Here is a 24,434-nt window from a genome sequence, read left to right as displayed (position 1 = left end):
GGACAGCCAACGCCTCCCGGAAACTCATCAAGGACCTTCACTGGACCATCATCAAAGCCCCTGGTTTGTAGCCCACCTGCGGAGCCTGGACTGGTGCATCCCCACGGTCATATGAGAGAGACACTTATAAAATCTCACGCTATTTACAGGTATCTCCTGTTGCTTTTGTTTCCCTAGAGAATCCTGACTAATACGGAAGGGATAAGAGTGAAGAGGGGAGGCCAGAAAGAAGCTTATCGGTCATGGTCTGGGCTCCCTCTGCGGCAAAACCTGAGCCCAATCTCCTGAGCAGGAAATGAAGGACTGGAAGTGAGGAGAAGGGAAGAAGGGAAAGCCAGCTGGGGCCCTGGGCTGCAGAAACTTCCGAGGAACCTTATGTCACCATCTCAGAATCATCCGCCCAGGGAATCCAAGAGGAAGCACATATCCATTGGCTTAAGTACCCCTTGGTCCAGGGTGCCCCCAGGGGGTGGGCATGTGTGAGTCTGAGGGACTCCTGGGGGTGTGTTATGGATCCAATGTGCCCTCTAAAAAGATATACCAAAGGCCTAATCCTCCAGACCTCAGAATGTGGCCTTATCTGGGAAGAGGGTCATGACAGTGGGATGATCAGGCAAGTCAAAATGAGGTTGTTCTGGGTTAGGGTGGGCCCTTAATCCTCTATGACTGGTGTCTTTATAAGATGAGGACATTTGGACACATACAGACACGGGGGGAGAACGTCATGTGGTGACTGAATCGGAGAACACCATGGATTGCCGTCAGGCCACCACTGGAAGTCAGGAGAGAGGCATGGGGTGGATTCTCTCCCCTGTGGACTTCAGAGGGAGTTTGGACTTCTAGCCTCCAGCACTGGGAGATGATAAATTCCTGTTGCTTTAAGCCACTAGGTTTGTGGTGATTTGTTACAGCAGGGCTAGCAAACTATTCTGCTGTGAAGCCCAGGCCAGGAGGAAGGAGGAATGGGGACATGGCTGGGAAGGCGGGCTGGGCTGCACCCTGCAGCTGGCTGAAGCCTGGGGGAGCCAGTTGCTTCAGCAGAGGTTGGTGTAGGAGCCAGGGCCTAAAGGGTGGGGAGCAGTGCACAAGGGGTGCCCCAAAGTCCATTGTACCTTCCCAGGCTCACACTCGGCTGCAGGAACTATTCTGGAGGTCAAGTTGTGGTCCTGATGGTCTGTTCAGACTGGAACAAGACCCCAGCTGTAGGGAAGGGAGCTGGCAAGAGTTGTGCCCCATACTGAATGGGTTCAAGCTTGGGGAGGGTCTATTCAGGAAAGCTGAGGCAAGGCAGGATGGGGGGTGTTAAGAGGAAGCTGAAGCTGAGTAGGCACAGTGAGGTATAGCCAGAGCTCAGCCTCTTAGTCACGAGGCTCATTCTAGACTCCTAAGGCTGGTGCTCAGGCCCCTCCTCCCCGTTAGGTCTGACTTAGGAAACGGAGGAGAGGGAGGAGAGGAAACCCCAATTGAATCACTTCACTGTGTGAGGCAGCATTGAACAGACGTACACAAATTAGGGAGACTCTGCTGCCCCTCCTCCCCAGGCTTTGGGGACACCCCATGCTTGGTATTCCTCCTTTCTCCCTGCCTGTTTCTTCTCAACCTTCCTGGCTGGTCCCTCCTCTGCTAGACCCCAGGAGACTCACCTTTACTGGAGGTTGACTCCCATGTAATTTCAGCCATGCCCACGGCTTTGCTTACCCCACATGTACTTGTGACTCCCAAATGTACATTTCAGCCCAGACTTCTCTTCCGAATTCCAACCTCTTCTAACTCATGGCCCATGTGATAGCTCCTTCTGAATGTCTCATGGGCATCCAGTACATCCAGAAATAATCTCATGGCTTCTTCAGGTTCCCTAGCTCAGGGAAGGGCTCTTGCTGGGTAAGCCTGAAACATGGGCTATCCTGGACTTTTCCACCATCACCATACCTGATCCATCACTGAGCCCTGTTGATTTTACCTTCCAAATATTTCTCAAGTGTGCCTTTAACATCCATCTCCATCGCAAGGCTGGCACCTACTGAACTCTGTTGAAGCACTGTGGGCAACTGGGGCTTGGTCCCCTGGGCAGCTCTGAGAGACAGGGTAGAAGACACTCCTCAGAGTAGAGCTTGCAATACTGTCGACCAGTCACTGTGAGAGCTGCCCCAGGAGGTATGGGGTGGAGGGACTTCGAGCATTTTACAGATGAGAACACTGGAGCTCAGAGAAGTTAGGTCACACTGTAGAAATGGGGAGTGTTGAGACCTGGGCCAGGCATCCTGACTCCTGTCCCATTAATTTCAACTCTTCCTGAAGTACTGGAGGAGCCTCCTGGTAGATCTTCCTGCTTCTACTTCTATTATTAACCTCCATCCCCCATTCATTCTCTATTCTGAAGGCAGACTGATATTTTAAAGGCAAATCCAAACCACACACCTTAGACTCTACCCAGATACCACCCCTCTCCCCCACTTCTCATTGTTTTAATCTGGCTTCATCTGTCTCCTCCTCCTCTTGGAATGTTCTTCTTTCCAACTTCTCTTAGAACATTACCTAGGAAACATCTAGTTAAACTTCCCATCTCACTCCAAACATCCTTCCTCCGGGAAAGTGTTCTTGACTATAACCCACTCTGTGTGCGCAAACACACACAAACACACAGACCCAAGTCACATGCTCTGAGCTGGATGCAGCGCATATCTTCTCTTTCCCAGCACTCACACATGTGGTTTCTGATTTCTGGCTCCTATGCTAAAATGAAAGCCCAAGAGAGCAGACATCACTATGTTCCCAGCCTAGCATATGGCAAGCTGTTCTTCAATGTTTGTTGAACCCTAAAGGGACATTGAGGCCAGGCTTCACAATCACCTTGAACCCTGACCCAGGGGCTCTCCTACACTCTGCCTGTATTAGTCAGCCAAAGGGGTGCTGATACAAAATACCAGAAATCAGTTGGTTTTTATAAAGGGTATTGATAAAGGGGCAGAAGCTTACAGTTACCAGGCCATAAAGCATTAGTTACTTTCCTCACCAAAGTCTTGTCACATGTTGGAGCAAGATGGCTGCCGACATCTGCCAGGGTTCAGGCTTTCTGGGTTTCTCTCTTCCTAGGACTTGCCTCTCTTTTCTCACAACCAAACTCCTCTGTGTGCTTACTTCCTGGGGCCCCAGCTCAAGATTCCAGCATCAAAACTCCAACTCTGTCCTTTGCTATATTTTTTATCTGTGAGTCCCCACCCACCAAGTCAATATCCTTCTGACATGGCCCAGTCAAAGCCCTATTCATAATTTAATCACACACAGGTACAGACCAGTTTACAAGCATAATCCAATATCTATTTTTGGAATTCATGAACCATATCAAACTACTACACTGCCCATAGAACATCTCTGCACAAAACTCAACCATTCCATACACAGAAGGCTTAAGTGTTCAAGGAACACAATGCATACAATTTACACTCAAATGTTTAGGAAATAGATATATAGATAATTAGGTAAACAAATGGATGGATGGATGGATAGATGGATAGATGGATGGATGGATGGATGGATGGATGGATGGATGGATGGAGCACAGGGAAGGTAGTCTTAGATTTCACACCCACAGATGTCAAGACAACAACACAACCATTACTCTTGCTCCTAGTACTTCTCTCCAATCATGTAGGATTTCTGGAGAGAACCTACATTTCCACATGGGCATTCTGGCACCCTGTGGCTCCCAGCTATCACTATCCAGGGCCCTGGGATTCCCCCCACCCCCTCCAAAGTGAAACACAACTCAGCACTGTTGCTGCTGGCATTACCCAGACACTCACTGGTTAAAAAGTAACAAGCTTCCCTGGAGGAAAGAATGTACAGATGGTACTGCAAACTCTAATCTTCTTTTTTTTTTTAAAGATTTATTTTTTATTTATTTAATTCCCCTCTCCTCCCCCGGTTGTCTGTTCTCTGTGTCCATCTGCTGCGTCTTGTTTCTTTGTCCGCTTCTGTTGTCGTCAGCGGCACGGGAAGTGTGGGTGGCTCCATTCTTCGGCAGGCTGCTCCCTCCTTCGCGCTGGGCGGCTCTCCTTATGGGTGCACTCCTTGCGCGTGGGGCTCCCCTACGTGGGGGACACCCCTGTGTAGCAGGGCACTCCTTGCGCGCATCAGCACTGCACATGGCCAGCTCCACACGGGTCAAGGAGGCCCGGGGCTTGAACCGCGGACCTCCCATATGGTAGACGGACGCCCTAACCACTGGGCCAAAGTCCGTTTCCCTCTAATCTTCTTAAGACTGTATACTCTCTTCCTGCAATAACATCGCCAAACACCCCATTTGTGCGCTTCATGTAACTCTTGCAGAAACTCTGTTCTCATACCCTACGGAATGACTTTGTCGTGAAACCCCTTATATTGCCCCTGCTTTTCTCACTTCTTTGCAGAGCCCTATCTTCAATCTTCGGCCAACCACCATCAAAGAGTCTCTTCTGTTTGTAAGTCCCAATAAAACTCATGTCTAACCCTTTGCCTCACGTGTTCTTTGGTTTTACAGCTGTCCCAACTTGTGCCCTTCCAAGTTCGGTAGGAGCACTATCTTACTGCCATTTAATCTACTGTCTATAACTAACATAGTGCCTATCATGTGCCCAGCACTGCAGTGAAGCCTCTATTTACCATCTCATTTCAACACCACAAAAGGTATGACAATGATGAAACTCTTCACAAAGGAGGAAAGTGAGGTGCAGAGGTGTTCAGTGACTTGCCTGAGTGCTACCCCTAAATCTGCGGGCAGGTGGCCCCAAGAGCCTGAGCTTCCCTCACTATGCTCTGTGCTTCTCAAAGAGCCAGCACCATGTTGGGGGTGGCATCATATGTTTTTTTTCAATTCGTGTCATTGTGTGCACTCGATTGTGTTCTCTGGATGGCATCACACTCTCCTTTCCAAAAGGGAGGGAGGAGCACAGAGAAGGCTGCTCCTCCCTCCCTCCCACTCTCTGAGGGATGCGGAACTGGTTTGTCCTTTTCTCAGAGCCCCTGGGTGTGTGACATGGGGCCGAGGTTGCCTGACCTGCCTGAGCAGCATCAGACTTTTCCCCCACAGCAACCCGGGGCCACCCGCCACCGTCATCCCAGGTGGAGCCCTTGGTGTGTCACTTCCCCACTGTTGGGAGGCCCTTTTCTGGTCATAACAACCGGGGCTGCAATTTAACCTCTGACCTCTACAAATGTTGAACCATTGGAAGCAAACAGGTCCATTTAGCACACATGGAGCACTCTGACCTGCAACTAGGATGGCAAAGGGTGTACAAGTTATTTCGCCTGCCTTCCCATGGCACATGCAAGCATCAGCCCTCTGTCATCTCTACCTACTCTTCAAACTGGCTCTGCTCTAGCCAGCTAACCCAGGCCGGCACCCCTGCCTCAACCATACGGAGCCTCCAGCGCTCACCCACTTCATTCCTGCAATAACATGCAGACCAAATCCCACCCACGGCCTGCTTTGGTACATCCTGTGAGCTAAGAATGGGTTTCACATGTAAATGCTGAAAAATGAAAGAAGATTCCATGATACATGAAAAGTCTATGAAATTCAAATTCCAGCTTCCATAAGTTTCATTGGCACCAGCCATGCTACCTTGTTTCTGGACTACCTGTGGCTGCTTTCGTGACACAGCACCAGGATTGAGTTGTGACAGACCCACCAAGCCTGAACTATTTACTATCAGGCCCTCTATGGAGACGTCTTGCCAACTCCTGGCACAACACAGCAGTGTATGTCTTTTCAAATGTGAATCAGTCAGGTGATGCCACTCCCCAAGCTTCCCACTGCGTGTAAAGGAAATACTGACTTGGCCTTACAAAGCCGCATGACCTAGTCCTGCTAACTCCCCACCTCCAGCCATCCCTCCCTCCCCCAGCCTGCCCCAGTCACATGCCTTGTCTTGCTGCTGTCAGGCATGCCAGCTTCCCTCTCGTGCCTGGGCCTTGGCTCTGGCTGTGCAGTCTGCCCTGGTCAGGCTCTTCCCTTATCTTTATGCAGCAGGATTATTCCTGGTCTTTCATATCCCAGAGGGGCATTGGGGCACACGCTGGTCGTGCTCTGCTGATGCTGCGCCCGGTGCTCTGACTTGTGTGTCGACTGAGCGATTGGCCCACTCCTCTATTTTACAGTTAGTCTAACTGTTGGGCCACTGAGCGGTTTGGGGCCTGTCTCCCATGAAAGCAGGGGCCTTGTAGCCTCATTTCTTGCTCTGGTACAGGACTGGGATAGTCTCTCCTCAAGGAGGAAACCCAGAGCTGGTTCGTGAGCTGACCCACAGCCCTTGTACGAAGGCATGTGTGGCGACAGCGCTCGGCTCAGGCTCTCTGCAGCCAACTCACACTCCAGTGGGCCCCTGGAAGACGCGGATGTGGGGCCCGTCCCACACGGGACCCAGACCTAGAGGACAGTGGTCTTGACGGCCACACTGAAGTCCCCCATGGCAGGCAAAAACTACTCACCACTGGCATAAAAGCCAGGCTATAAAGAAAACCATAAAGGAGAAAATGAAAACCATCCAAAAATCACTGAACTTAACTTTTGGGTGTACGTTCAAGTGTTTTCTATGTAACTAGCCATGGCATATGAGCTAATGACCTTTTTCCTTCTCTACTCTCCCTTCCCCTCCTTCTTTCCTCCTTCCCTTCCTTCTTCCCTTCTCCCCCTTCCCTTCCCTTCCCTCAAGGCCTTTTTTCTGTACAGATTGACCTTTTTAAAAGATCTCAAAAGATTGACATGAAGTCGCTTCCCTCAGTAAGAAGCTCCATTATTATCAACCTTTATAGTTACGAAAACAACTTTCATACCATCTAAACCCCAAGCCCCTTGCTACGGCCTCCCCCTGTCCTTTGAGGTGCTGTAGGGGGCAGGTTCCTCTCTGAGCACAGGAGCTTTGGCAGAGGGAAGCTGAACCCCCTCGCTTAGGCCTCCACCTGCTTACTTGCCCTCTCCCTCAGACACTGCTGAGCGCCTGCTGTAAACCCTGCTGGTGATTCAGGCCTGGGAATGCAGAGCCCAGACTTCAGTCCGCCGTCTGACCCCGGCATCTGGAGACTTCTTCCCCTGGCCTGCAGTCAGGAATGTCACCAACAAAGCCACTAACAAACCTCCCTCAGTCGCAAGAGGCTTTGCACCATATTTACAGATGTTTTAGCTTTTGTTATAAAACGTGGGACAACACAAGCAAAATGGTGCTGAGAAAATCTCAAGAGAAGATGCGGCACCGACACATACTAAACCCGAGTGACTGAACTTCTTGGTCTAGTCGGACAAGCTGACTGCTAAACTCTGGACATCAGCCAGGCAAGCAGGAAGCCACAGAACAAGGGCACATCCGATGGTGCACGGCTTGGGGATTTAATCAGTGCATGGCAAGTTGCCCCTTGATCTCAGAGCTGGGGTTACCCTCCCGGTAAGCCTAATAAAATTATGAAGATAATGCCCTGGACGCTCTCAGGGCAGGGCGTCTTCCAAACTGTACAGAGGATCTACTTTAGGGCCATGGCTGGATGTCCAGCTCACACCTGCCCATCAAGTCCTGCTTCTATCTCCTGCCACTCCTGCTTCCAACCCCCTTCCATTCACCTTCTCTTTCAGTGGTTCTTCATTTAGTGCCATTTATGACACTATTCTAGGTGACTGCAATTAACCTTTGCTAGGTGAACTTCCAGCATTTTAAGATTTCCATCTCAGCCATCACCTCCTTTAAGAAGCACCTGCTGAAGGCCCATCCTCTCTCCCTCCCCCCACCTCCATGCTCCTGTGACACCTGTGCCCAGTTCGCTTGTTGCACTTGCAAATGTGAATTGGACATTTTTCTTCATGAGTCCATCTTCTCCATAGACAGTGAACTTGTAATGGTCCAGGTCAGTGGTTAATTTACCTCTAGAGCCCTAGACTCCTACACTATGCCCAAGCATATTTTAGGTGCTTGTGGGGAGCCACCCACTGTGAAATCTATTTACAGCCTCCAACAACATGGGCGGATTTCACAACTACCTCAGCCCTGCCCCTCCATTTCCTTCTTCTTCTTCCTCCTTGTTTCTTTGTTCTCCCCTTCCCGCCACAACTCTGGTGACCACAGCAAGCACGCATGCGCAAGGCGCGAAACTCTGCAGACCCAGCATGAACTTTCAGCCAATCCCCTCCTTGGACGTCTGCCACCAGCAAGACCAGCCCACCACCTATGGACACGCTCCCTTCCCTCAGTATAAATTCCCATGTTCTACCCCCAATAAACGAACCCTGTCTTGCCTCCATTCTTCTCTCGACTCCTGCCCCTACCCCTGCTTCTTCCCACAGGCCCCTGGACTCGCCCCCGCCAGTTTCAGGCAGGTGCTGAAAAATATTTGCTGAATAAAGTAACTATAATGGAATCAATAATATTTATCTTTCTGAAGATCAAGTGGAAAAACTGGATTCAGGGCAGGGGCAGGGCAAGAAGGAGGAGAGCAAAAGAGTCATGTCTTTGCTTGGTTGTCTCCAGCATTGTGCAGAGCCACTCTGAGCCTGAGGTTAGGCTGAGTGGATAACTGTCATAGCTCAGCGGTAACTACCACTCCCCTTGCTCAGATTCCAAGCTGCTGAGGAACTTTCTAAGTCTAAGCTGGCCCTACTCTCCCACCATCATCCTCACCCCAGTTAGTGGCAACTCTCTGTCCATCCAGTTGTTCCAGCCATCAACTTCAGGACCATCCTTGACATCTTCCTTTCTCTCTAGCCTTGAATGTTCTATGTGCTCCACCTCAGGGCCCTTGCATGGTGATTCCTCTCCCTGGAACAGTCTTTTAAATTTCTAACGGCTCGATCCTTTTCCTTTCCTTTTGGCTCTGCTCAAATGTTATCTTCTTATGAAATCTTCCATGACTACTTCTTTAAAATTGCACCCCTACCTCTCTCCAGCTTTATTTTTGTCTTTATAACTGATTTTGTGTACTTGTTTATGTCCGTTCCCTCCACTAGAACTATGGTATAATCTCCATAACAGCAGGTATTTTTGTCTGTTTTGTTTATTGCTCTAATCCCAGCAAACATGCTTAGTAAATGTTTGTGAGGTGAATCAATGGGAAATTAGTAAAACTTGCCTTCTGGTTTTTATATCAGTCTTGTGAGTTTGATTACAATGAGAAAAATCCTCTTATAATTCATCAGCTGTGCATGCACTAAAGAAATCTCTGAATCTCTGAGGTTGGTAAGAATTGTAGGAATTCACCTGCAAGCCCCATCTTTGACATCTTTCTCCAACTTCCAGAGAAACAATATATAATCTGCCCTTCCAGCAGCTGGCACTTCCTCTGGTCCTGCAAGAGTGCTGATCACCAACCTGGAGCAGGTGGAAGAGGGAGATCATTTTAGGTCTTTGTTCACGTGAAACCATGTTGGTGTTTTGAGAAAAGAACACATTTGGAACCAGAGACAAACACAAGAAGAAATGTGTGAGTACTACATAAGTGAGGATGGAGATTTACAGCTTTGAGGTTCTGAGAAAACAACTTGGAAACCATCCGGGACATTATCTGATTGGGTTGGTCCTTCTAATTAGTTTCCTGTTTCCTAACAGTGACTTCACAGGGGAGAAACCGGGCAAGCACACCTTGCCTAGGTGATGAAGGCTACCGTCACCTGTAGTGCCAGGTGGATACAATGGACCCCCAAGACGGTGTGATGAGAAGGGCACTTCACCTCTGGGGCGTTTTTTCCAAAAACCCAGCACCTTAGACTAATCATGAGAAAAACTTCAGGCCACCCCAGGTTGGGGACATTCTACAGGACATGTGGCCTATACTCAACAGGTCATGAAAAACGAGGAAAGAATGAGAAATAGTCATAGGCGGAGAAAACTGGGGAAACGTGACTGCTCAGTGCACTGTACCCCTAGACTGGGCCCTGGAAAAGAAAGAGGAAGTAAGAGAAAAAACTACAGATCCCAAGCAAAGCCTGGAGTTTACTTAAAGTGCCCGTGCCGGTTTCTCAGCTTTTACAAATAGACCACAGTAATGTAAGATGCTCACGATGGGGATACCAGGTGAGGTGTGCCTGGACTGTTCTGTAAATCTAAAATTATCCCAAAATAAAATTTTTTCCCATCTATTTTCTTTTACCATCACCAGATTGAAATGAAGACGTAATCCTGTAGGACAACATCTGACCAACCAGTGGTTCTTGAAGTGGGGTCCAGTGGCATCAGCAGTCACCTGGGAATCTGTTCAGAGATGCAAATTCTCAGGCCCTACCGCAAACCTACTGAATCAGAAATTCTGGGGGTGGGGCCCAATAATCTGTGGGTTTTTGCTTACTTCTGTGAAGGTGGAGACTTCAAGTGAGAAGGAGCAGGAGATGGGACCCTGGGTTCCACTCAGAGAGGGGAATTGGGTGTTCGGGAATTTTTTATGATACAGGGGTGATATGGGTAATTAAGCGACATGGGAGGCTGTTGACTGGCAGGGAGGTCTTATCTTGTTTTTGTGTGTTTGTTTTTCTGTTTTCTCCCTGATATCTTTTTTCCTTAACTTTAAAAATTTCAGGTAATTTAAGATTCATATCTCATCATTTTTAAAATTTAAATTAATTTTTATAAATATTTCTTCCCACTCCCCCAAGTAATCTATATTTCAAAAAGTCCTTTGAGTGATTATGATGATGTTAAAACCAAACTGACCCAGGAGGGAAGAGGAGAGTTACAAGTTCTCATGAGCCCATGCCACCTTGGCCCTGATCACAGAAAGGACAGGCTTGGCAAGGGTGTTCACGCTCATCTTCCTTACTAGAAAACACCAACACTGCTCAGGACAGCCATGTGCCCGGCTGGTGGCTCAAGGACATTCTGGCCAGCGAGTCGGGGGTCTACCATGTGGGGCTTCCCAAGAAGCCACTGGATTCCCGAGAGCAGCTGCCTTTTGCTTTTCTGCCTCTTCCTGACCACACCTGTCCTTGCTTCGTGGAGGCCGAGTCACCCCAGTGCAGTGCCAGCACGAAGACCACACACCCTGGACAGCAGAACTGAAGCTGGAGAGCGCCTGGGCCCCCATGTCGTCACCGGCGGCTCATGTTCTGGCTGCCTGTAACACCAGAAGCACAAGCCCCTTTGGTCCCTCCCCAGAGGGCGGCCACGTGCATCCTTAACTTACCACCCTGGGATGCTGTGCTCTTTACTCAGCAGAGTTCTTCCAATCAGGTCCTTAAACTCAGAGGAAACTGTCAATACTGTGAGAGCATTAAAACGACTAGCCGTATTTTTCTAATGCACATCAAAACAAATACATTAAGTGGAAACAAAAATGTTTATCCAAGTTCTGAAAATGCTCCCACATCATATCTCTTCTTCCTTCTCCCTACCCTCAGCAGCCAGCATGGCCACTTTCTCCACATCAATGCTTCAATTTCTTCCATTACTAATTACAATAGTTCCATAGTAGAATATCAGTAATCCACTCTAATCCATACTCTATTCCTCCATCCTGTGGACCCCAGGATGGTTATGCCCACTCCACCTCTATATCGAGAGGGGACTTAAATTCCACATGTTGTCCTGGGTGATACTGCAGGGGCAGATGCTGGACAATGCATGTCCTGCCATGGCCCAAGGGGTGGACTGGGGGAGAGTGTAAACTACAATGTAAACTATAATCCATGTGGTGCAGCAGTGCTCCAAAATGTATTCACCAAATGCAATGAATGTCCCACGATGAGAAAGAGGTTGTTGATTTGGGAGGAGTGGGGTGAGGGGAGTGAAGGGTATGTGAGAACCTCATATATATTTTTAATGTAACATTTAAAAAAAAACAGAGAGGAAAAAAAATAGTAAAGGGATAGGTGACATTACCAAAAATGGCAGACTAGTGAGTTCCAAAGTTTGGTCACTCTACTGAAGCACCATTAAGCTGGAATAAAATGTCAGAATAAACTTTTGCAAAACTCTGGAGTGTAATAAAACCTTACAGAAATGATGGATTGCTGAATGAACTAATAAACTTTGACACTGAGCTATTAAAAAAAAAAAAGAAAAAACGTTAATCCACCGACTTCATAAAAGTCCCCTTATATGCTGCTAGTGGCCCTCTGGGAAACAATGAGCTACCTGACCACCAGGCTTGGAGCGCTTGGCCGATGTCAGGCTAATTATCAGGGAGGAGGAATATGAAAGGGATTGTAACCAAACACAAAGGCAGAACCATCTAATTATCTTGAAGCATTAATCCTTCTGCAGATTTTTAAAAAATGAGTTTGCTTCCTCGGGCGCCTGAGCCCCAGCATTTACACTCTTTGATTTCAGCACAGGACATGAAATTACATAACTGCTCAACCCGGCAAGCAGCAGCAGAGAGGCCTCTCTGCGTGGGCTGAAGCAGCCCAATTTTAGGTTTTGCAGTTGACTTCGTGGTTTTGTGTGCGGTTTGGTACAAGGGTGTGTGCCTGACCCTCCCTTTAGCTACCTGGGGACCGAGGCCTGCCTCTCACGCGTAGTTTCGGTATGAGACGTAACGAAGCTGGCCTGGGACCACAAAATGCGCCCTCTGCCTTTCCCGAGCTTGGAAAGTCCAGGTTTGCCTACCTTTGGGTTGGAATCAAAACCCTGGGTCTCTCAACATCCTCGTGAGCCCTGCACTTTCGGTAACTTCGTTATGCATTGTGACAGCAGAAGCAGAAGCCTCACTGTGAGGCTCATTGGCTGCCCAGTGGCTCAGAACCTGCCTTACAGCCGGGCAAATAGGCTCCAGGGCGGAAGGGGGGGGGAGCACACTGTCAGCCCCCGAAGACAGGGGCGCCGGCCGGCCTCGCTGTGCCTTCCACGCCCTGCACCACTGCCGCCTCTGCCCGCGGGGCTTTTTCCCCAATTCCCGAGGCTCCTCTGTGCCTGAGGCCTCCAGGCCCTCCAGTTCCCCACTCCAGAAAGTCACTCTTCTGCCAGGGCCCCCCCACCCGGCCAGGGCTGGGGCCTGCAGATGCTCTGTGGTTGTGGGAAAAAAGAGAGTTAAATGTTACACCTGTTCCACTGTAGATGCTGCAGTTGTTCCGTTATTGTAGATGCTGCTGCAGTTTTAATAGCAAACAGGGGCTTGGTAGTTTCCAGTAAAGAGGAGGTGGAAACTGGGGTTGAGGCCCTCAGCTCCAGAAGCTGAGCGCCCTGGTCCCATCTTTATCTCCTCTCTTGTCTTTCTCTCTGACCTTTATTTCTGTTAAGTTCTGCGTTGCCTTCCCTTTGAGCCAACCTATCTCTGAGCTGATCTCAGCATGTGGGCTCTAAAGAGAAAGAACAAAGGCAGGTTCTGCCAACTAGGCAAGGATTCTGCCAAGAAAAGCCTGGGGGCTTGTGTTGAAGGGAAAGGAGCTGGGTGGAAGGGACAGAGGGAGGGGGAGAATCCACCTTCGTGAGGGCGAAGGTTTCATCATCAGTTTGAGGAGTGTGGGAAGTGTCACCAGCCGGACAGGAGGATCCTTTTCAGGGCTGGAAGTCTCCCTCATTGCCTTGCTGCAAGATCTTTTCGCCGCAATTTTAATAACTGGGACAAATTTCCGACCCCCGCCCCCTGCTGCTCTCCTTATCTTGTGAAATGACACCACATCTGCGCAACTGCCTGGGCTGAAGTCTGCCTGACCTCACGTTTTCTGAATTCACAGTTCAGCCCCATCTGTTGTCAGAATCAACTCACTGAAACCCCGAGCTAACTGCGCGGCTCCCTGCTTGGACACCCTTTGGGTTCTACCTGATCTGGTGCTGCTCACCCTCCCAGCGCCCCTCCCAGGGCCCGCTTCCCAGTCAGTGACTACTCAGCCTTTCTTTTCCACACTGCTCCCCTGGGCTGAGAAGGGCTGCCTCAACCCTACGTGTTTCTCAAGACCCGGCTGGGAAGGCACCGGGGCACACCCAGGGTGAAGGCCAGTCGGCCATGACCTCCTTTGTGCGTAATTCCTCTAGAGTGCCAGTCCTCACTGGTCGGAGCTCTTTTTTTGTCTTTTCACAGTGAACTTCACCTAGGCAGGGACTACGTGTGATGCCTGGTGTAGATCAGCTGCTCAATACATATTGTAAGAATAAATGAATGCGAGGCATGAGCCCATGCCCATATTAGCCAAAAGTAGGCACTGAGGAGAGACCTGATTCCAGCATCAGCATCGTCTTGGCCCCAGAAGAGGCATGGTCCGTCCAGGCAAGGCTGGGCAGCTGCCTCCTGAATCTGAGTCTCCTCGGCTGGGCAGAGCACCCCGTGGTCAGAATCCACTGGGATGAGCAAAGACTTACAGGGAGGGCTACTTGTGCTGCTGTTTCCCAAAAAGTTTGGGAAGTAGCGCTAGGAAAAGACTCCATATCAAATAAGTTAAGGGGATTGCTGGGTGAAACAAAGTCAACCAGATAAGTTTACTGTGGAACTCTGGAACCTTTAATTTGCCAGTATACCTGGGTGTCTCCACAGGCTGGGCAGTAGGTGCTATTTCCCAAACATATCTCACCATGGAGCAAGGAGGGCACTGTGGACCTTATTTCGGTAGACGTGGGCCAGAATCGGCGGGTTTACACAGAACAATGGAGGGAGGACCCAGGACGAAGTATTTGCTTCTTACTCACTAATCAAAGTCACACGTTAGGATCCAATGCTGTGATCGTCAGAAAGATCCAAAGGAAAAAAAACCTCTTTCTGGAATCAAAACTTTTATTCAGAATAAGCACTAGCAAAATGAAGGCAGTTGCCTCATAAAGGCAGGGCCATAGAGTACTTAGAAAGGTATTAGAAAATCATTATAAAAATATTTTGCTACAGATTGAAATTAATGAAAATACAATAATCGGACACAAAAATGTTGCCATATGTAGCCACACTGGAAATTTTGAGAAAAGGACTAATTTGCAGGCTATTGCTCTCTCCCTTGGCCTGGTGGACATTCTCAGTGGCCCTCGGACCCAGAGGCCTGCTGTGACTGCCAAGCTCACACCCCAGAGCAGGTTTAGATCAAGTGTGATTGGAAGGCCATCCAGCATTTGCTGCTATACACCTGCTAAGCATGGGCAAGCAAGTTCAGAATTTTCAGACTAAGCACCACTGCGGTTCCTCACTTTTTAAGGGTGATCTGATTAAATTCTTATTCCATCAAATGGTACTTTGGAGGAGAGGAGTGATAAGGGCATCACTTGGACTGCATGTGACTTTTCAGCTGGGCCAGTCTCATCAGGCACTCATCCCTCCACTTCCTTCTGGCTGCCAAGTGCTCCTGGTCATCAGGAACCTTCAGACACATGGCCTGGGAAAAAAGAAAGGGAAGAGTATCAAGAGCTGATGAGATCAGTGTGAAGAGGAAATCCTTTACCAGGTGTGCAAGTGTCACTCCTATTTATACAAATGGTGATTTTGCTTTCAAAAGACAAAGGAGAGAAGTGGTTGTGGCTCAACTGATAAGAGCATCTGCCTACCATATGGAGGGTCCAGAGTTCTATACCCAGGGCCTCCTGACCTGTGTGGTGAGCTGGCCCACGCGCAGTGCTGCCGTGCACAAGGAGTGCTGTGCCATGCAGGGGTGTCCCCCGTGCAGAGGAGCCCCATGCACAAGGAGTGTGCCCCATATGGAAAGCTGCCCTGCATGAAAAAAGTGCAGCCTGCCCAGGAGTGGCGCCGTACACATGGAGAGTTGATGCAAGATGATACAACAAAAAGAGACACAGTTTCCCGCTGCCACGTGAGAAGAATGCAAGCAGAAGAATACACAGCGAATGGACACAGAGAGCAGACAATGGGTGGGGGGAGGCAGGGAAGGAGCAAGAAAGAAATAAAATAAATCTTAAAAAAAAAAAAAAAGACAAAGGAGGGAGCAGATATGGCTCAAGTGGTTGAGCACTGCTTCCCACATGGGAGATCCTGAGTTTGGACCCTGGTGCCTCCTAAAGAAAAGAGAAAAACAAATAACAAGCAAACAAATGAAAAAACCAACTCAGAGGAGCCGATGTGGCTCAGTGGTTGAGTGCTAGCTTCATAATAAAAGGGCCTGGGTTTATTCCCAGTACCAAAAAAAAAAAAAAGAAAAAGAAAAAAAGAAAAAAAAAAAAAAAAAGGGAGGCAAAGGAAAGCAAGAGAGAATAAGAAACCCTCAATTGTCATAAGCTTTCCAACCCCCAAGAGGCCTAGCATCCCTCAGAGACAATCAACTGAGCTACTCGCTCATGAGTCCCACCATTGTCAGGCCTCCTGCTCCTGGTAACCAGGATGGAGCCACTGGCAGGAAGGTAGGAATGGGGCAGGACTGAAATCAAGTGAAAAGGTTCTAGTTAGGGGATGAGGGAGTGCTGTCAGCATGCCAGTGGAGTTCTCTGCTGTGAGTTCACATACCTGATTAACTTTTTGAACTGTTGACCCAGTAAACTCTGGAATAGGCCCAAAAGTCTTTAGGACGCGTTTCATGCCTTCGCTGTATCTGTCACAGTAGCTTAACAGACCTGAAGTCATATAAAAACAAGAATCCACAACATCAGCAAGAACATTTTACAATTCTGTATTAGTCAGCCAAAGGGGTGCTGATACAAAATACCAGAAATCGGTTGGTTTTTATAAAGGGTATTTATTTGGGGTAGAAGCTTACAGTTACCAGGCCATAAAGCATAAGTTACTTCCCTCACTGAAGTTTTTTGCCACATGTTGGAGCAAGATGCCAGTGTTCAGGCTTCCTGGATTCCTCTCTTCCCAGGGTTCATTTATCTCTGGGCTCTGCTCCTCTGTTTTCTCCACAAGGTCAGCTGTAGACTATCAGGTAAACAGCTCTGTCTCTCTCCCCTGGGGCTTCTGCCTTGTCTAAGAGGCTGTCTCTATTCCTCTGTGTTCTTCTCCGGTGTGTTCACTTCCTGGGCACCAGCTCAAAACTCCCACTTTCTCTTCTGCCATGTCGTTTTCTCTGCGAGTCCCTGCCAGCCAAGGGGACTTCGGCGGGGACTCAATGTCATACTGATGTGGTCCAATTGAAGCCTTAATCATTATTTAATCAAGTAAAAGGAAAGCCTCTGAATCCAATACACCCTAATATGCCCAGAGGAAAAGATCAGTTTACGAAGATAATCCAAATTTTTTTTTAGGAATTCATCAATAATATCAAACTGCTACAAACTCCAAAAGGAGAAACGTGTTCAAATGGCTCTGCCATGGTGTCAGACTCACGACATTCCTTTCTTTCTGTGGATAAGGAAAGGCAGGTGTGGGAAACAGACCTTGCTCAGCTCACATTGAGGAATGAGGTCCTTCACTGTTAGTCACTATTTATTAAAGTCTTCTCTCCAATCTTAAAATTCTGAAAAGCGATGGGATCCTTGGGCCAGGCCCTCTACCTCTGTCTACCTACTAGAATATCACATCAAGTCATATTTTCACCAAAAGTGTCTTCTCCAACAATGTATCTAGAAGATTACTTGTGCAAATGCCCTGAAAGCATTTTCTAAGAACTGCAGAGGCCAAAGATCTATTAAATGTTATACATTTTGCTCTTAATTCCATAAGTTCTAGTTAGCCCTTGCTGGGTGGCTACAGCCTGGCACTTCAACAGGTGATGTATTCTGCCTTCATGACGGCTCTGAGAGCCGACACTTGCTTCGGTCAGTAAATGCAGACTGGGATAAGTACCCAGGGAGGCCCCAGCACCAGCCTGTCTCTGTCCCAGTTGGTTGCCCAGTTTTCCACTGCTCTGTGACTTCCTGGCCCTCTGGGTGGCCAATCCAATTCTTGGATTCTAGCAACAGGGTCCTAGGGACTTTGGTGGAGAAAAAGATGCAGAGGCTCATCCTGATGGGAGATGGGAAGGGGATGCACAGAAGCTTAAAAGTAATAGTGGGTAGTCTACCCACACAGTAAAATTTTATTCAGCCATGAAAAGGAAAGAAGTGCTGGGACATGCTAACATGCTACAACAGGGATGGACCCTGAACAAATTACACTGAGTGAAATGAACCAGACATAATAGGGCAGATATCCATGATTCCACTTACCTGAAATGAATAAGCACATGCTTAGAGACAGAAAGGAGATGAGAGGTTACCAGGGGCTGGGGGCAGTTATTGCTTAATGGGTACAGATCTGAGTGGGGGGAGGAAAGTTTGGGGAAGGGATGGTGGTGATGGTAATGCAGTGTTATAAATGTACTTAATGCCACTGAATTGTGAACTTAAAATGGTTATGTTACTATAATAACATTTTTTAAAAAGGCAGTTGTGGGGCTGTATGTGGCTGAAGGTAAGAGTGGGTTCTGGAATCAGACGTGCACAAAGAGGAAAGTACAGGCCAAGCTGCATCACCTCCCCACCCAGGAGGGAGCAGGTCCGCCCTGACACGCTCTGCTCTGCAGACACAAGGTTCTCACTCACATTCCATTCTCCCACTGCTGCCTGAGGGGCGAGCAACTGAGGCTGGGGCAGCATGGGGGATGTGCTTGGAAACACAAGTCAAGTCAGGAGCCAACCCTAGATCTAAGAAGAACAGGTGTCTTTTAAGTCCTAGCCCTACTGAGAAGATGCTGTGCCTCCAGCTGTTTTGCCTTTTTGGCCCATTTCCAACATATTTCAAAATGAGAAAGACTCAGCAGTTTGCCAGTCACACTAAAAAGATAACACCGCAACAAATTTGCAGAAAACCCAAAGCTTGGCTCTTACCTGTCCCACAAAAACTGTGTATAGTTAATTAAAATAAAGGTCATCAGCACTAGGTTCTCTTCTACAAAGAATTTTGGGTTTAGGTTTGATCAACCTACACTGGACAGGAAATGCCTGAATTCAGTGGGTTTCAATTTTGTTTGCCTCAAATCGTTTTCCTTATCTTTCCGTGTGCTAAAATCATATCCATTTGGCTCTTAAAGGTGAAATTGTTTGGAAGAGTGAAAATCAGAACATACCAACTCTTCTGACAGTAGCACTGCAATTAAGTAGTGGATACTCTTTTTAAAATAAGAGCTTTTATTTCATTTAACATAAATGTAATTTGATAATTCAGAATTTTGCAAGGCTCCCAAAGTGTACCAATGCAGACCAGTTATTTTATATGACTCAGAATTTCTGGATAAAAAAAATTCCTCTTATTTCTAAAAGAAATACTTATTTCACTTAATCCATTTGTTTATTTATTCAGACTAAAGATGATGAAATCCAGACACAATACAGTTTATTCCTTTTTGGGGAGGTTGGTAGAGATAAAAAAATCAAATAAGTAGGAGTGTCCAAATATATTAACTGAGGAGAAAAGAAGATTCACTGTAGCTGCTTACTTACCCATTCATAGGGGAAACAAAATTCGTCTGACACCCTCAGGTGACAACTCCATAGCTCCTCTCCTACATAGTGAATCCAATATGCCATTGGATTCAATTCATGTAACATACCCCTGGATCACTTCACATACTTTCTAAAGAAGTATTCATCTTTTACAGTTCCTTGTGAAGTCATTCAAATCTCCAACCAGCTCTCTGAGGCATTTCTCCCCTACTTCTTCTTGTATAATTCATAAAGGCAATTTACTTCTTCAAAATAGAATAAAATATGGGGAAACTATCCATAGTACTATTCATAATTTCCCCAAATCTGTTCAGGAAACCAACTGAAATGTCAATCTTACTAACATAATTACACTTTCTATAATACACTCAAGAATCTCTGGATAAAGGACACATTGCTTGTGGTGAAGATGAAGACACAGAACTCAGGTGCTCACCACAGGTCGTGTGCAGACCCTCTCACTCTAGCAATGGAGAGGTCGGCCTCCCTTCTGGACCCTGTCTAGATGGACAGAGCCTGGTATTTTGGAGATGCCTCCAGGGCTTGCTGTCATCCTTTAGGAAGGCTCTCCTGGTGGCTTAAAATGCAAGAAGTTCACAATGACTTAGATTTAAGACCTGTTTTGAACTTTATTACAAGTAAATTTATTACGGTGACTATTTCTTACCACCTTTCCCTTTTCCATCTAGAAAAGCATAAAAGGAGGATCCTACTTGATTTCCAACAATAATTTTGGCTTCTCTAAGCCATGAAAGGAGAATTGCATGGGAACTAGACATCTGATTTAAGTGGAAATGAAATCCCTTTGCTGTTACTTACTAGTCTGCCCCTTCCCTACAGTTTTTCCTCTATGCTTCCATGCCCTCTGAGTGCTTCAACTCTATTCATCTGAAAATGCCTGTAAAGCTTAGCTTCTTAGAAGACTTTGAACCTATATTCTTGAGATGCTAATAAGGAAAAATATTAGGAAAAAAAAAAAAAAAAGAAGAGTCCGGGGATCCTGATTCTCCTGAGGTTAGATTTAGCTGATCTTGCTGCTTTCTCACTTGGAAGCCCCTGAAGGTGAGATGGTGCATTTTCTTGGACCAATGGTATAATCAGATGGTGGATGGGCATGACTTAATTTGCCAGCATCACATACTAAGAGTCTGCAGCATCCTGGTGCTGGCTGCCAGCACCTTAGGAGTTCCTTGGCTTACAGACCACTTCCCATCACCCGGCAATGTCCATGGTCCCTCCTGAGTCTGCTCTTTCGCTTTCCACTGATTTCTGGCTTCTCCCTGTGGCCATCTCTGACTTCTAGCTTCTGGTTTCTTCTCTTTCTAAGGCCTCCAGTAATATGGATTAAGATCTACCCTCATTTAGTTGTGTCACACCTTAACAAAACATAACATCTTCAAGAGGTCCTGTTTACAATGGGTAATCCACTGGAATGTGGATTAAGATTAAGAACGTGTCTAATTGGGGCACACAATTCAAGCTACCACAGCAGTAACCCTGCCTTGCTGATGCTTCGGCTCCATCTGCCCCAGACCTACCCCCAGAGGGAGGGCGCGGATATGTGCTCGCTGGACACAACTGTGTTGAGAGGCCACAGGTACCCTGGGGTTAGGTCTCATGGGAGAGGCCCATATGTGTCTCATGTCACAGGGGCCGGTTCTCACACAGCTGAGGGGCCTATACCCACATGAACTCACCTGCTTTAAGAGACAGACTTCACAGAATTCCGGAGGAGATGGAAAGGGGCGCAAATGACAGAGTGACATTGTCTAATTCCTCCCCTGAGCCAAGAGGTCAGCCGGGCAGGGGCCAAGGCAGAAACCGACCCAGAGGCCCTTCCCTCAAGCAGGTCCCAGCTCCATCAAGCCGACCTGTGTCCACTGGCAAAGAGTAGCTTCACACAAATGAACTAAGCCCATGGGTCAAGTGTCTCAATGAAAGGAAGAGTCTACACGCCACAAAACATCACGTTTTGTGATACAAAACGGTGAGCATCCACTTGACCTGAGGCTGCTGACTTCTGAGGTAGAGCCATTTCACAGGTAAAGTCAAGCACAGGAGGAACCCAGGCGGCCACTGGATTCAAGAAGATTGACTCCTCCTAACGCTAAACTGTTTTCTTTGCTGTCCTACTAGTCCAAAAGCTTAGCAAAGAAATAAAAACCAAAGTTAAAGTCTAAGTACCTGTCTCTGCAGAGTTCTCTATTACACAGCAAAAATGTCCTAATCTGTATTTATTTCTGTATTTCTTTCTCATGCAACTCATGAATCTTTCTGAGAGAATAAAAGCAAAGCAAAAAAACAAAAAAATAAACTGGAAGAGTAGTGAATTAAACAAACAAAACTCTGAATATAAAATATTTATTAAGGACTTAATAAGTACTAGCCATCCAGCTAAGGACTTTTTATCTGGTTGAAATCTCATAACACCCCTGGTCACTGTTGCTATCCCCATTTTATAGATGGGGAAACTGAGGCATACCAAAGTTAAGTAACTTGCCCAAGGTTCTATAGCTCCATCATCCATCACCACTACATTAGAATACTTGTCCTTCATGTGGTTTCTTTTAAAAAGAAGTTAACAAGCTGGCCTCTTGATTTTCAGGTAATGTTTTATTAGATTAAAAACAAATCCTAAAATATTTTTACTAGCTCTAGATAAACTGGAGCCTTTCAGACTAATAACTACCCTTAACCTGAGATGCCGGCTTTATGAAAACAACATCAGAAAAGAAAGAAACAAAAAAAAAAAAGAAGAAAGAAAAGTGCTCCTAACTCTAATCTTGATAGATTTAGGTACCACTGTGAAGAATAATGAACATTTCCATTGATTCTAAGCCAGATCTTATAACTGCCCAACTCTGGTCTCTGGAATGCTCTGAAGTTGAAAACTACATCCGTCCACCATTATCATATTAAGCCAATTAGGCTTTCTTATCACATCTGCTTTGTTTTAAAAATTGTTATGGCCTCCTTCCTGTCTGCCACACTATTTGATTCTTGAGTTTCTGGTTTCTTTGGCTTCTGCTTCTAGCTGTTTGGAAGTCAAAGCTGTTCTCAGTTCTCTCCCTATCAATTTCTCATGCTACCTGGATTATCTCATTTTTCTCAAGAAAGAAAAAGGAAGAAAAAGAAAAATATGGCGATTTTCTGGCAGTGTCTATATACATTTCAATTGCTTACGTATGTTCACCAGTATTATGGTCTGACTGATAAATATTTGAGATGATCCAGGGCTGTTTTTTTTTATTGTTGTTGTTTTGTTTTTCTCTCCTCTTCCCCACCCTCCCCCCCATTTGTCTGCTCTTTGTGTCCACTGGCTGTGTGTTCTTCCGTGTCTGCTTATATTCTTGTCAGTGGCACCGGGAATCTGAATTTCTTTTTTGTTGCATCATCTTGCTGCATCAGCTTCCATGTGTGTGGCGCCACTCCTGGGCAGGCTGCACTGTTTTCACTCTGGGCAGCTCTCTTTATGGGGTGCACTCCTTGCGCGTGGGGCTCCCCTATGCGGGGGACACCCCTGCATGGCACAGCACTCCTTGTGCATATCAGCACCGTGCGTAGGCAAGCTAGCTCATCCCACAGGTCAGGAGGCCCTGAGTTTGAACCCTAGACCTCCCATATGGTAGGCAGATGCTCTATCCATTGAGTCAAATCTGCTCCAAGTCTGTTTTAATGATACTTCAAAACTCTCATTTCAAGAATCAGCAAGATGGTGGCGGAGTAAGGAGCTCCTAGAGTCAGCTCCTGCTACAGCTAGCAAACACCCAGAGCTCTCTGGAGCTAGCTGAAGCACCTGTTTGGGGGTTCCAGGAGGCCAGAAGAGCATCCTGCAATGTCCTTGGGGAAGTGGAAGAAGGAGACTGCCAATCTGCAGAGAAGGCTCATAAGTAAAGGCTCCACACCATGGAGGCTGGTGTCCATCCTCCACTGGAGGCACAAGCCGCCTTGGGAGCTGTTCTGCGGCTGGAATTGAAAGCTCCAGATCCCAAAAACGAGGGAGGAAGAGATGGTTGGGCACCAATTTCAGTTACTGATGAGTAAATTCAGCGGGCTAAAGTATAATCCTGAGAATAGCTAAGGTTTGAGCCTGTCCAGGTTAGAAAGAGGTTGGGAGCTGCCATCTTAACTCTGTGCCTGGCACAAGGGGAAGCAGGGCGGACTGAAAATCCCAGTGCTGGTGGGGACTGGTTTCTTCCCATCCAGATCATACTGCAGTCTAGCCTAGGCCCCAGTGCCACCTCTAGCAGGGAGAAAGCTGTGGGGAACTGTGCCAGCCTCTCCGGGAAATTACCGGCCAAGCCACGGAGCTGATCATCCTACTCTGGTAGCATGAGCTGCCCCAGGAGCTGCTCTGTGATGGGAATTGGAAGCTCCATTTCCCAGAAACAGGAGAGGAGGAGATGGTTGGCTCCCGATTTCAGTTACGCATGGGGAGACTTGGCTGGCTAAGAGATAACCCTGGGAACGGCTGGGGTGAGAACCAGCCCAAGTCAGAAATAGGCCAGTGGCCACCATTCTGACTCCACCCCCAGCCTGAGGGAAAGCCGGGCTGACGGTTTCTTTCACCCAGATCTGCCTGCAGCCTGCCTAGGCTTCAGCCCCGCCTCTGGTGGGAAGGAGGCTGAGGAGCCCTGCACCAGCCTATACAGGTAACTGCAGGGAACTTTGGTTGGCATAGACTGAAAATCAGAAGTCTACTAGGGCAACTGCAGTCAACTTGGACCTGCACTGCATAGATTGCTGCCCATACCTGCAGCCCATCCCTGCTCCAGGGAGGGGAGAAAGAGATGTGAAGCTTCATCAGTCTCTCTGGGCAACTACAGTCTAGATCTGAACATGGATTATTCCACATAGCTGTGACTCTGTCCCTACCCCTGGCAAAGGAGAAAGTTGCAAGAAGCATCACTGGTCCCTGGTGCAATGAGGGCAGCTTGAGCCTCTATTGCTTACAGCACCAACTACATGCTTGACTCCTACCACACGACCAGCAAGGGAGAAATGCTAGGAAGCCCTCAACTAAAGGGAAAAACTACACCCAGAAAAAATATTCTAGTAATCCAGATGCAAAGAAACCAACAAAAAATTACAATCCACACCAAGAAACAGGAAGCTATGGCCCAGTTAAAGGAAAAAGAGAAGCCTCCAGAGGACATAAAGGAGTTGAAATAACTAATTATAGCTATTCAAACAAACCTC

General features: G+C 47.4%; 1 protein-coding gene across 1 annotated transcript in view; it reads right to left on the bottom strand.

The window, feature by feature from the left end:
* Nucleotides 1-14,637: 14,637 nt before the first annotated feature.
* The window catches only part of CRYL1 (crystallin lambda 1), a 152,433-nt gene continuing 142,636 nt past the window's right edge, over nt 14,638-24,434 (bottom strand). The window contains exons 7-8 of the mRNA XM_004467530.3: nt 16,321-16,427; nt 14,638-15,241 (exon numbers count right to left, since the gene is read on the bottom strand). Coding sequence (XP_004467587.1) covers nt 15,128-15,241; nt 16,321-16,427 — 221 coding nt within the window. The 3' untranslated portion in view covers nt 14,638-15,127. The remainder of the gene's footprint in view (nt 15,242-16,320; nt 16,428-24,434) is intronic.

This window comes from Dasypus novemcinctus, chromosome 15 (genome assembly GCF_030445035.2).
Source record: "Dasypus novemcinctus isolate mDasNov1 chromosome 15, mDasNov1.1.hap2, whole genome shotgun sequence".
NCBI lineage: Eukaryota > Metazoa > Chordata > Mammalia > Cingulata > Dasypodidae > Dasypus > Dasypus novemcinctus.
Note: the sequence above shows the minus strand (reverse complement) of the source record. Positions and strands in the feature narration are given on the sequence as shown.